Genomic DNA, 14,363 nt, shown 5'->3' with positions numbered 1-14,363 from the left:
CATGAAAAAAAAAAATGAGTTTTACTCACCTGGGGCTTTCCTCAGTCCCCTGCAGCCGATCGGTGCCCTTGCCGTGTCTCTCTGATCCTCCCGTCCCCGTCGGTGACCACTTCCGGTTTCGCCGTCAGGACCCGACAGGCATGGGAACAGGAGTGATTCTTCGCGTTCCTAGCCAAAATATCGCCCCCTATGCTGCTATTGCGACCTCCTGGCCTGGCTGGGAACGCGAAGAATCACTCGCGTTCCCATGCATGTCGGGTCCTGACGGCGAAACCGGAAGTGGTCGCCGGCGGGGACGGGAGGATCAGAGAGACACGGTGAGGGCACCGATCGGCTGCAGGGGACTGAGGAAAGCCCCAGGTGAGTAAAACTCTTTTTTTCATGACTTAAAGGGAAGGTTCAGGCAGCGCTTTAAAAAAATAAATATCCAAATCCACTTACCTGGGGCTTCCTCCAGCCCGTGGCAGCCAGGCTGTGCCAGAACTGCTGCGCCTGCGCAGTACAGCCCGGAGGACGTCGGATGACGTCAGCGCGCACCAATGACATGCATTGTGGAGCGCAGAAGAAGCCCGACCTGGCAGCCGGCCTGGCCAGGTCGGGCTTGCCACCGGAGACCACCTGGAGCCTGCGGAGCGGCGCAGAGGGCACAGCCTGGCTGCCACGGGCTGGAAGAAGCCCCAGGTAAGTGGATTTGGGTATTTATTTTTTTTAAGCGCTGCTTGATCCTTCCCTTTAAGTGCCTCTTTAAGGGTACTTACCTTTGTGCGCTCTGTGTCCTCCAGAATGCCTCTCATTTCTTGTTATTTTCGATTCTCTTGACTGCCTGTAAATGCCCTCCCATATTCAGATCCATTCCTGCACTACAGTCTGAGCTGTGAATAAGCCCATTTGTACGAAGCATGCATGGGTTCACTAACTGTGCATGCTCAGTAAAAGGAACTCCTCTTTCACGTATAAACAAAAGAAGATGTGCAAGCGCTTCTTTTTACAGAGCATATGCAGTTCATGAACTCATACATGTTGAGTACAAATGTGCTCATTCATGGCTGCAACTGTGGAGCAGGAGTGTGGCTGAAGACAGGAGGGCACTTACAGATTTAACAATATTAGCAAGCTATGGAACGGATGCTTTTGGAATCAGTGTGCAGAAAATGTTAAGAGTAAAGCACAGGTACATTATACATCATGAACATAGGGCTGGTGCACACCAGAGCGGTTCTGCAGCGTTTTTTTTAAACGCTTGCAGGGGGAAAACCGCTTGGCTAATGAAAGTAAATGGGCTGGTGCACACCAGAACGGCTCGTTTTTTCCAGAAACGCAAACTCCCGGGCTGCAGCATTTTTTGGATTTCTGAGGCGTTTCGGCCTTCAATGTTAAGTATAGGAAAAACGCAAAACGCTCTGAAAAACGCCAGATCAGAGTAGTTTTCAGGCGTTTTTGTTACAGTAGCTGTTCAGTTACTGTAACAATATGACATCTGCTACACAAAAACGCTCCAAAAAACGCTAGGCATGTTTAGAAAATCTCTCCAAGGGCTCTTTCACACCAGAGCCCTTTTTCAGCGTTTTAACGCAAAGTCTATAAGTCCAGACTTTCATTTTACCTTTCACACTCGAAACTGTGTTTCGATATGACGCATCCCAGCGCATTTTATAGTCGTGAATCGGCGTTTCCCCGTCGGGTTAATTGATACTACCGCCACTACTCAGCGTCGCACCGTAGATTCCAGACGACATGCCGCAACGCGTGCAGGAGCCGTTCTCCTGCATGCATTGTAATGTGTAACCGGCCTAAACATGACTAGGAATCGCTCTGAAATCTGCCTCAAAAACCTCTGGCATTTGGCGGATCTGATAGAGGGGTTTGGTGTGCACTAGCCCATACTGTCCCAGGGACACACACACAGGCCCAGTGAAAATGCTCTCTTTCACAGCTGCGGGTGCTTCTGGGGACTGGTCAGCAGGGGCGCCTCTAGCCATGTTGTCACTCCAGGCGAGAAAATCTGTGGCGCCCCCACCCACCCCCATGACGGCACCCCCACCCCCATGGCGCCCTTCCATGAAAATAATTATAATGCGGCAGTGTTTCTCCAGAAAATTCGCAATGCGGGCAGTGTTTCACCAGAAAATACACGTAATGTAAGGCTGCAGAAGTGAGCTTACAGGCTGTTGGCTAGTGAACTGATGCGGAGTCTATTTGAAGCTGCAAGCCTGTTCACCATCTGGGGACACAACATCTGGCGGGGGTTGACCACGGTCCTCCCTGCACAGCACTCATGCCTGGTCGGCCTGGCACCCTCTACAATGGGTCAGAAGGAGGCACAAAGGGGGACAGAAGGAGTCACAGGGGGACTAAAGGAGGCACATGGGGACAGAAGGAGGCACATGGGGACAGAGGAAGATGCAGGGGACAGAGGTGGCACATGGGGACTGAAGAGGCACATGGAGACAGAAGGAGGCACAAAGGGAAACAGAAGGAGGCACAGGAAGACAGAAGGAGGCAGAGTGGGACTAAAGGAGGAACAGGGGGGCAGAGGTAGCACAAGGGGACAAATAAAGGCAAAGGGGACATAAGGAGGCACAAAGAGCACAGAAGGAGGCAGAGATGGCACAAAGGAGGAAAGAAGGATGGACATGGCACAGAGGTGTCAGCTGCCTGCAACTTACGCTAAGTAGATTCAGCAGAAGCAAGTAATAGAACAGCCACAGGGGTGTGGCTTAATTTGGGGGTGGGGCTTAATTCTGCAACATGGCGCCCCCCAGGACCAATGTCACTCCAGGCAATGGCCTGTACTGCCTATGCCTAGAGGCGCCCCTGCTGGTCAGGAAAATAAAAGCCAGGAGACCCTGGAGTCATGTTTGTGATTATTCAGAATGGTGTATTGAATGATTTGGAGCAGAACTTGAATGTTACACATGCGGATTGTGGCAGGGGGAAGTTAACAAACCCTTGTCACTAACTCTGCCCCTTGCACTCCACATCATGTTCCAGCTCTCCAATACTTTTGATATCAGTAGAATGGAGCGCTATGCGGCAGAGGTGGTGAGAAGGGTGTGTTAGCCCACACACACACAATCAGCATGTGTAACATTCAAGTTTTGCTCCAAATCATTGAAAACACCATTCTGAATAATTTTGTACATGTCAATACTACTCTGAAGTCTAGGCAGTAGACACTATTTGACTGACTACCTACATACAGCATACAGGGCACTCTTTTTCCCCCATTTTGTGAAAAACAGTGCTGATGGTTTGTGTCTCCCACCTCTGCACATGAACTGCACACAGGCCCAGTGAATATGATCACCTCTGCACAGTGAATCACAGACTCACTGAGACACTCCTGTGCTGTCCGGGCTGCTTCCCTGCCCTCCCCCTGCTCCATTGACACACAGACACTGACCTGACAAGTCAGGCCATAAATCAAGTAGCCGCTGAGTACTATCTTCACTGGGGCCAGTCGCTGAACCTCAGGTTTTCTGAACTTCTGTGCACGGCTACATGCTGTGTGAGGAAACACAGATGGGAGGAGGGAAGGGGGGTGGAAAAGCCTGAGCCTGTGTGCACGCTGGAGAGTGGAGACTTCAGCTCGTAGCTCCTACCGTTAATACAGATAATTGATATTCACTTCGGAGCCCGCTACAGACCCCCCACATCACACAAGAGGCCCCCTTGTAGCTCCATAGCAGCCGCTTCGGCTGCTATACTGATTCCTACACCTGTAGCATTGGGCAAGCAGCAGCTGCAGAGACAACTCAGATTGTTTGGTCCGCTCTACCCCGCCCCCTCCACACTCGCACACACTTCCCTGCCAGCCTCGGAGCCTCCTCCTCACCAGCGATTGGCTCAGGCGGCTGGCTCTGCGTTCCACATGTTCTGGACGCTGCGCGGTGGCGCGTGTGAGCCTGCCCCTGACTCCCAAGCAAGGGAGAAGATTTTGTTTAAAAAAAAAAAAAAAAAAAAGGACATTGCGCTGGGCGCCCTTAGGGATCCAGCGCCCGGGGGCACCTGTCCTACCCCGACCCCCCCAAGCTCCGCCCCTGTTTGTACATGGCAATACTACTCTGAAGTCTAGGCAGTAGACACTATTTGACTGACTACCTACATACAGCATACAGGGCACTCTTTTTCCCCCATTTTGTGAAAAACAGTGCTGATGGTTTGTGTCTCCCACCTCTGCACATGAACTGCACACAGGCCCAGTGAATATGATCACCTCTGCACAGTGAATCACAGACTCACTGAGACACTCCTGTGCTGTCCGGGCTGCTTCCCTGCCCTCCCCCTGCTCCATTGACACACAGACACTGACCTGACAAGTCAGGCCATAAATCAAGTAGCCGCTGAGTACTATCTTCACTGGGGCCAGTCGCTGAACCTCAGGTTTTCTGAACTTCTGTGCACGGCTACATGCTGTGTGAGGAAACACAGATGGGAGGAGGGAAGGGGGGTGGAAAAGCCTGAGCCTGTGTGCACGCTGGAGAGTGGAGACTTCAGCTCGTAGCTCCTACCGTTAATACAGATAATTGATATTCACTTCGGAGCCCGCTACAGACCCCCCACATCACACAAGAGGCCCCCTTGTAGCTCCATAGCAGCCGCTTCGGCTGCTATACTGATTCCTACACCTGTAGCATTGGGCAAGCAGCAGCTGCAGAGACAACTCAGATTGTTTGGTCCGCTCTACCCCGCCCCCTCCACACTCGCACACACTTCCCTGCCAGCCTCGGAGCCTCCTCCTCACCAGCGATTGGCTCAGGCGGCTGGCTCTGCGTTCCACATGTTCTGGACGCTGCGCGGTGGCGCGTGTGAGCCTGCCCCTGACTCCCAAGCAAGGGAGAAGATTTTGTTTAAAAAAAAAAAAAAAAAAAAGGACATTGCGCTGGGCGCCCTTAGGGATCCAGCGCCCGGGGGCACCTGTCCTACCCCGACCCCCCCAAGCTCCGCCCCTGACACACACACACACACACACACACACATACACACACACACACACACATGGAGGAAAATATGTCACGATTCCGTGCGGAAGCTGAGAAAGATACATCCTGACAATCTTGGAGGTTGATGGCACGCGCCTTCTGAACACTGTACTTTGGTCCAGGGCCGCACAAAATCACGACAGCATGACCTCGAACAGACCTGCCGGGTTGCCTGCCTCTGGCTCTGCCTATTTTGCCCATATTGGGGGGGGGGGGGAAATGAAGTGAAAGGTATGCACTGACTTGATTAATACAATGTGCAGTCACACAGGTGCAGTTAACAGGTATGCACGGAGTGGTATATCACACTGCGTGTGCTCACGTAGGTAGGTGGGTGCACTGAACACAACAGGTAGGTATATGCAGTGATGGGTATTACAAATGTGCACCTGTCACACACACACACACAGGTATCACCATGAACAGGTGCAATGACTGTTGGTATTAACAATGCGTGCGCTCACGTAGGTAGGTGGGTGCACTGAACACAACAGGTAGGTATATGCAGTGATGGGCATTGCAAATGTGCACCTGTCACACATACACACACACACACACACACACACACACACACACACACACACACACACACACACACACACGTACCGCCGTGAACAGGTGCAATGACTGGTGGTATTAACAATGTGGCACAGTAGGAATTACACCAAAGGCCAGCTGCGACTGACTGACAGGGCTAAATATAATGCAAGTGGGCCCCACACAAAAAAAAAAAAAATAGATCACAAGAATAAGATTAGCTCTCAAAAGAGCTGTTGAGGGGTGCTTCTTTAGCAATAAGAATCAGCAAAGAGCAAGCTAACAAGCCTACAAGAGCCTAACTAAGCTTTCCCTATGAGAGTCTGCAGCAGCTCTCCCTTCTCTAATTACTGCAGGCACACAAGTGAGTCCAATGTCTGATGCTGCCTGCCTTTTATAAGGGGGGGGGGGGGAATGGCTCCAGGAGGGAGTGTAGCCTGATTGGCTACCCTGTGCCTGCTGACTGTGATGTAGACGGTCAAAGTTGACCCTAATGATGTAGTATAGGAGGCGAATCGAACCGCCATAAAGTTCGCGTTCGCGTGCGAACTCGAACCACCGAAATTTGCCACGAACCGTTCACCGGCGAACCGTTCGGGCCATCTCTATTTCCAAACTGTGTTGGTGCCGTAGACAGAAAGCACATCCGTATTCAGCTACCTACAGGATCAGGTTTGAAATACTACAATTACTACAATTACAAGAAGTATTTCTCCAGCAGTGGATGTGGGGTTCTATGGGAGTTACGCAGACTCCCATATTTTCAGATCCTCAAGTATTGGAAGAAAACTGTATGCAGGACAGTTGAACCTCCCCGCACTCTGTCCCATTGTTGAGGGCGGAGAATCTTTTCCACAAATGCTCGTTAGAGATGAGGCCTTTGCTATACATACAAACCTCATGAAGCCATTTCCTCAAAGAGATTTGGACATCCTCAAACGTGTTTTAAATTACCACCTCACCAGAGCAAGAAGGTATGTAGAATGTGCCTTTGGCATGCTATCTAACAAATGGAGGGTATTCCACACCACCCTAGTGATGACACAAGAAAATGTGGACAATGTTGTGAAGGCGGCATGCATTCTACATAATTTCGTACGTATGAGGGAAGGTATAAATTCAGAAGAGGTCCCCGATAATCCTTTCACAGATACCGACACAAATTCTGTGAGAGGATGCAATGAAGCAGGAGATGTGCGTACAAGATTTGCAAACTATTTTGTGTCTGAAGATGGTTCAATTCCATACCAGTACACCAAAATTAGATTTTTTGTAATTCACAGGCTTTTATTAATATTTCCCAACTTTAGTGAAAAAAAGTGTGTTCAGTAAATAATTTAAAAGTACACAGAACTTTTTTTTTATTGCAATTTAGCAAAATATAGTACAACTTTGTGAATCGTTTAATTTTCAACAATAGAAATATCACAATAAAATTGTAATAACAATACAACATTTGCAAAAATATACAATCCATATGTTATATCTTCTTAAAGCCATTGGGAATCGCATATACATTTTTTTTTTAAAATGACATGTCCGTTTTCCAAAATGAAAATACTTGTACCTCTCCTTATTTTCGCCGCACCACCGCCCCCGGTTCGTGAAATATAGCCCCAAACCCTCTCGGTATAAATCCAAGATGGCTGCCGACCTTTGCTTCATCTTCCGGGTCGGCAGCCTCTTCCTTCCCAAAATCTCCTAGTCTCAAGCGCCGATAAAATAGAGCGAGACAATGGAGACTGTCATGTGCGCGGCCGTGAGACAGTGCGCGCACGCTCACATTTATCGAACAGCAGAGAGCCACGCACGAACATCAATGAGAGCAGGGGAGCCACGCATCAGCGGGAGCGCGACTGACAGGGCGGAGCAAAGGGGCGGAGATGACGGAGGAGTGACAGAGCACGGAAAAGAAGCTCTGCCTCCTCTCTCTAGCCATAATATTCGACCAAACTGGTAAAAAAATATAAACGTAGATTTTGGGGGCCAGCCTTCAGTAAAACCAACAAAATGGGGACAGAACAATAGAGGGCAATGAGGTACCGTATTTTTCGGACTATAAGACGCACTTTTTCTCTCCCAAAAGTGGGCAGAAAAAGTTACTGCGTCTTATAGTCCGAATGTAACAATATACCTGTCCATGCGGTGTTCCATCGCAGCATAGCAGCAGCTGCTGCAATGATCTGTATGCTGTTTCCATTGTCCAAACTTGTCCCCGGAGCGGCGGCAGTGCAATCAGCGTTTAGGACTTCTTGGGTGGCATAGCAGCAGCCGCTGCAATCATCTGCGATGCCTGTGTGTGTTTGCCAGCGTGTCCCCCGAGCGGCTCCAGCAGCAGCGTGATCGTTGTTTACTTCCCGGGAGGCATGGCAGTAGGTCCAAATAATTTCGCTTATGCATGCGGCTCTTCTTTCTTTTTCTCCCCGCATGAGCCGCGCGTCAGTGTAATCCGGGCACAGCGGGACATCTTCAGCCACGTTATTGTCAGCGTCTGATAGAGACCTCTGAACTGCTTCCTTATTGGTTTGCCACATGACCCCGGCGCACGTGCGACGCAGGTCATCAGAGGGCGCCAATAAGGAAGCAGTTCAGAGGTCTCTATCAGACGCTGACAATAACGTGGCTGAAGATGTCCCGCTGTGCCCGGATTACACTGACGCGCGGCTCATGCGGGGAGAAAAAGAAAGAAGAGCCGCATGCATAAGCGAAATTATTTGGACCTACTGCCATGCCTCCCGGGAAGTAAACAACAATCACGCTGCTGCTGGAGCCGCTCGGGGGACACGCTGGCAAGCACACACAGGCATCGCAGATGATTGCAGCGGCTGCTGCTATGCCACCCAAGAAGTCCTAAACGCTGATTGCACTGCCGCCGCTCCGGGGAGAAGTTTGGACAATGGAAACAGCATACAGATCATTGCAGCAGCTGCTGCTATGCTGCGATGGAACACCTCTGGATAACTTTGCTGCCACGAAGGGGTGAGCCCTCAGTTTAATTGTAATGGTGGTAAATTAGTGTAGCTAGGTTGGAGGCAGGGGGAGGTTACAGGGGTTTGTGTAGTGTAGTGTAGCTGGGTGGGTACATCAGGGGTTAGTGAAGTGTAGTGTAGCTGGGGGTGATGCATCAGTTGTTAATGTAGTTGGTGGGGGCAGAAGTGGTTAGTGTAGCTGGCCAGTATTACTTAGTAGATAGAAACATCTTAGGGGAAGGTTAAAGGTCTATAGGAGACTCCTGGACCAAGGATGCACCTAGATTTAGTTTTTTTTTTTTCCCCTGGTTTTTTCCCTTTAAACCTAGGTGCGTCTTATAGTCCGGAGCGTCTTATAGTCCGAAAAATACGGTAAGTGGTCCCCTATACAAAAATACAAAATATAAAACGGTACACATTCACTTTAACAACATACATGTTTGATTGTAAATGTGGATTACACCTTTCATATTCGGTTTGTCCAAATTCAAGGCAGACATCTTTTTCTTCACTGTCATAGTGGACAACAATAGCCATGCACTTGCCCGGGGCTTCCTCCACCCCCTAGCAGCTGATCTGTCCTCGCCGCAGAGACGTGACCACAGCAGCAGGGGACAGATCTACTGCTAGAGCAGCGATGTCAAACTCAAATACAAAGTGGGCCGAAATTGTACACTGGGACCTATTCGCGGGCCAACCTCAATGTGTAGTGGCCATCTTCTTCCCTTATGAAGTTCCCAGGTGTCTAATGTCCCTCCTCCCTTCCCTATATAGTTCTCTGGTGTCTAGTGGCCCTCACCCTCCCCTGTAAAGTTCCCTAGTGTTTAGTGCTTTCCACCTACCTCCCCCATATGGCTTCCCTGGTGATCTAGGACTTCGCCTCCAATATAGCTTCCCTGGTGGTCTAGAGTGGGCCAAACATAATGCAAAGTGGGGAAACCACTTGAGGGCCAAATTTAATGGCTCTGAGGGCCAGATTTGGCCCACGGGCGAGAGTCTGACATGTATGTGCTAGAGGATAGAGGAAGCCCGGGGTTAAGTACATGGCATTTTTCACCACTATGACATACATTTACTCCTTATGAACAAAGCTAAGAAGAAATGGAAATTTTTGAAGGTATGTTTACATGCTTGGTTTGCACTGTACAATGTGCTATACACATCACTTGGTGTAAATATGACCATTTGTTAGTCTTCTGGGGGGAAAAAAAAATATTAATGATTTTCTTTCTGTGCTGTACCAGTTACCCTATCTTGGTAGTGTGGTTCATGCAAGCATGAGGCAAACCTGGACATATCACACAACAATGTTTGAAACGCTGGTTGTACTGTAACCGGAAACACCAGTTGTACTGTAGGTTTGTTCTTGACCTATAGATGAAATTTCAGGCAGAGGTTCAGTAGAAGAAGATAAAGGTAAAAAAATATTATGGAAAATTGTATATCCAACTAACGGTTGTGCTCATCAATATGATATATAACAAACTACCAATCTATTTTTTACATTGAACAGTACTACTGCAACACCCGCACTTAGACATCTTCAATGAAAGGAGTTGAGGATCTGGACAACATTTGTAAGGAAGAGCCTAAGGGCCAGGCCTCTGCTGCACCAAAATCCATAGATGCAGTGTGACTAGAGATACGCTGGGATCGGACATTATTACTTGCCGTTGGTTGCAAGCAAGAAATAGACTGGGCCTGATAGTTACTGTAGGAAAAAGATGCAGGTTGAGAGGAGGATGTAGTGAAAGGATACAGAGATGGTGGGGGTTGGGAAGATTGCATTGATTGCTGGAGAGATTGAAAATATTGGGGGGGGGGGGGGGGGGAGGGGGGTGGCCTGTTCTCTCTGTACAGGAACATCAGGGTCAAGAAAAAAATCAACTATTTTCAGTCAAATCTATTTTTAACTTCCCCAATTTTTGCTTTGGTACTTTACGTACATCCCATTCCAGAGACTGCATAAAATATGCTATATCATCTTTAGGTCTCATTGCATTCTCTACACAAGTAGACATGTGCTTTATCATTCATTTTAATCACGTCCTCATTATTGTTCTCTGTATTTGTTTGAGCAGCAGCTCTACTTCTTTTTTTTACATTGGTTAACACAAACAGGTGAGGTTGGCTGAGGAGAGATAGGTTGAGGAGAAATATTACTACAGTAGGATCTTGGTTCACAGAGGAGCACTCAGAATTGTCCTCAACACCACCATCACGTACCGATGAATTTGCTGACTGTCCTGAAAATGATTCTTCGGGTTGTCCCGAAGACCCACTATCATGCTCTTCCTCTTCCTGTCGAACCAACCTCACATTGCCTGAAGTCCTATAGTAATAACAAACAACAACATGTATTAAAATATAATATCAGCGGTGCTACGGTGAGAGGGATATGGAGGCTGACCAGGGGCGTAACAATAGACCCTGCAGGGGATGCAGCAGCAGGGGGCCCAAAAGCCACAGGGGGCTCCTAAAAGCAGTTTCTTTTCCCTGTCCTAAGAGACTGACAACTAAGGGCACGGAGAGAAAAAACACTTTCTGCTCTCTACACAATTGTTCTAATGACTGCATCTGCTCAGCCACTGATAACGAATCATACAAAGTTTTGTAGACTAAAATTTGTAGACAGTCCCTATTCAGTGTTCAGCAAGGTCTTGTGTACAACGCCCAGCCCCCATCCTCTCTACCCCTTCCCAAGTGCTGTGTACTGTAGTGATGCTGGAGGAGTCTGCAGAGCCATTTCTGCTCCATCATAGATGGGCAGAGTGAGTGTAATAAGCTGAGGCTGGGAGCACACTTATCTGTCGGTTTTCTGTTTGTGTTTTCTGCACACCATATGTGTCTGTATGTGTGAAAACATACACGTTTTATCACAGAAGCTAATGTAATTGATAGAGAAAATGCATGCAGTGCTTCACTGCTGTCCATTTTTATCTGCATGAGGAAAACACATTCAAGTGTGCACTAGCTAATTGAATAACTTTGGTTCTCAGTTTACCTGTGCAGAAAGCGAGGAAGAGGAGGGGGCCCCATCTAAAGTATTGCAGGGGGGTCCAATGATTTATAGTTACGCCCGAGGCTGACATTTATTTCCTTGTAAACAATGTCAGTCCTCCTGATCCTAAGTATGCAATACTTTTTGGCATAGGCTGTGCACAGGCATGCATCTGATCTCAAGCTGTAGTGGATTAGCTGTAGGCTTTGTAAAAAGGACTGACAGGCAAGTGACATTATTTACAAGGACATAAATGTTGCAGACTCCATATCCATCTGAAGTCAGATTTCCTTTCTAAGGTGGGGTAAAAAATTACAATACAAAAATACTTACTCTCTGGTTTCTAGCAAAGGGATCAGAAACAGCAAGCTGTCAAACATAGGATGGTACTTGTACTTGGATGGAGCCTGTCCACTTTTTGAAGAACGCTGCACCTTCAAGTCTTTTTGGAAATGATCTCTCAAAGATTTCCATTTTTTCTTAATAATGGCCACTGTAAATACAAATAAAAAGGCATTCCTCAATATGATATTTGAAAAATATATGTCACAGTCCTGACATTAACCCCCCCCCCCCCCCAATAAAAAATAAATTAAAATAAAAGCACAATTGAACACCGAACCACCTCTAAACACTACAAGAAAAGCAGCAGACATATTGTTAAAGGGAACCTTAACTGGTGGGGAAAAAAAAAATCACTTACCTGGGGGCTTTCCCAAGCCTCCTGCAGCCGTCCTGTGCCCGCGCCGATCCTTTGGTGCCCTCCGGTCTCCCTCCGCGGCTATGTTTCGTTTTCGGACGACTGCCAGTCGTCCTCGGGCAAAGCGTCCTCTTCTTCCGCATTCCCCGTCGTAAAGAGCCGTAAAGCGCGTCCGCATGACGCCAAACGCATCATGCGGACGCGCTTTACGGCTCTTTACGACGGGGAATGCGGAAGAAGAGGACGATTTGCCCGAGGACGACTGGCAGTAGTCCAAAAACGAAACTTAGACGCGGAGGGAGACCGGAGGGCACCGAAGGACCGGCGCGGGCACAGGACGGCTGCAGGAGGCTTGGGAAAGCCCCCAGGTAAGTGATTTTTTTCCCCCCACCAGTTAAGGTTCCCTTTAACATCCTCTTTATCCTCTTTGTTGTGGCAGTCAGGTGACTCAGCTGAGGGGTCATTTTACAACTTGTGATTAGTTACTTAGTGATTAGTTTTCCGTCTGCCCAGCACAACTATTCTGGTCCACCACTACAGGGGATTGCACAGGCTATAATACACATCTACAGTGCTAAACAGTTCAGGTCCAAGTCTGCACATGGCATGACCTGAGAGCTGGTACTCACTCATTGTTTCTCTGGTGCCTGGAGATCTCTGCAGCTAATCCAGGGAAAAAAATCCACGCACACACTCTCCCATGCCCTGCTTTTCTGTACATTGTTGCTGTACTCTGCACTGCCTGTGTCCCAGATTGTTGGCTTGCCCTGGATCTGGTCCAACAGTTGGCACAGCTCCACAGCATTCTCTAAAGAAGCATTGGTCGCCATCTCGCCTTATCCCAGAGGATTGTGGTCTGTTTCCTGTCTACTCCCTTCCCTATGAATTATGGTCCATTTCCTGTCAAGTGCATACCTCCAGTACGCCTACTACAGACAACCAAAACGTTTGCGCGCTGTTAGCAACGATTTCAAGCGGTTGCTACTGTCGTTCACTGAATGCAGCCGCCACCAGAAGCCGTATGCGATGTCTCAGAGAACACTATCAACCGCAACTCTTACAAAAACTATCGGTAACGCTGACAAACGAGATCGCAAAAACTCTCCCATAGAACAACATCGGGAACGTGGCGCTTGAACAACATAAAAAAAATGCAGACAGACGCCTGAACCAGCTCTGAGATTCCTGACAACTTTGGCATTTCAGCTGTCTTGATACAGCAATAACTTTTTTTTTTAATACTGATGCCATTAAACTGATACATATACAGGGAGTGCAGAATTATTAGGCAAATTAGTATTTTGACCACATCATCCTCTTTATGCATGTTGTCTTACTCCAAGCTGTATAGGCTCGAAAGCCTACTACCAATTAGGCATATTAGGTGATGTGCATCTCTGTAATGAGAAGGGGTGTGGTCTAATGACATCAACCCCGTATATCAGGTGTGCATAATTATTAGGCAACTTCCTTTCCTTTGGCAAAATGGGTCAAAAGAAGGACTTGACAGGCTCAGAAAAGTCAAAAATAGTGACATATCTTGCAGAGGGATGCAGAACTCTTAAAATTTCAAAGCTTCTTGATCATCGAACAATCAAGCGTTTCATTCAAAATAGTCAACAGGGTTGCAAGAAGCGTGTGGAAAAACCAAGGCGCAAAATAACTGCCCATGAACTGAGAAAAGTCAATCGTGCAGCTGCCAAGATGCCACTTGCCACCAGTTTGGCCATATTTCAGAGCTGCAACATCACTGGAGTGGCCAAAAGCACAAGGTGTGCAATACTTAGAGACATGGCCAAGGTAAAAAAGGCTGAAAGACGACCACCACTGAACAAGACACACAAGCTGAAACGTCAAGACTGGGCCAAGAAATATCTGTAGCTGCCCGCCCAAGCCAATCAAACATCTGAACAGCATAATTCATAGTCATTGCTAATAAGAGAGGTTTATAGCAATTTAGTGCTAGTATGCAGTACAGAACAATATATATATATATACCTATATAGGTCTGTTGTATGATAAGCAGAAAAGTTAGCCTGCTGTTAAAGTTCATTTGTGTGTAGAGTAACAGCCTGCAGCATCAGCTACAATATAGCTAGCTAAGCACAGGACATTACAGGGTTAATCTGAGTACTCCAGTCACCTGACACTCTAGTCCAATCAGAACCCAGCCT

General features: G+C 47.9%; 1 protein-coding gene across 1 annotated transcript in view; it reads right to left on the bottom strand.

The window, feature by feature from the left end:
* ANKRD60 (ankyrin repeat domain 60) overlaps positions 1-14,363 on the bottom strand; it is a 313,589-nt gene that overhangs the window by 120,172 nt on the left and 179,054 nt on the right. Inside the window, exons 2-4 of the mRNA XM_068264080.1 lie at positions 11,823-11,982; positions 10,715-10,820; positions 9,777-9,859 (exon numbers count right to left, since the gene is read on the bottom strand). Coding sequence (XP_068120181.1) covers positions 9,777-9,859; positions 10,715-10,776 — 145 coding nt within the window. The 5' untranslated portion in view covers positions 10,777-10,820; positions 11,823-11,982. The remainder of the gene's footprint in view (positions 1-9,776; positions 9,860-10,714; positions 10,821-11,822; positions 11,983-14,363) is intronic.

The sequence above is a fragment of the Hyperolius riggenbachi genome, chromosome 12 (assembly GCF_040937935.1).
Source record: "Hyperolius riggenbachi isolate aHypRig1 chromosome 12, aHypRig1.pri, whole genome shotgun sequence".
NCBI lineage: Eukaryota > Metazoa > Chordata > Amphibia > Anura > Hyperoliidae > Hyperolius > Hyperolius riggenbachi.
This window is presented reverse-complemented; position numbering and strand designations above follow the sequence as displayed.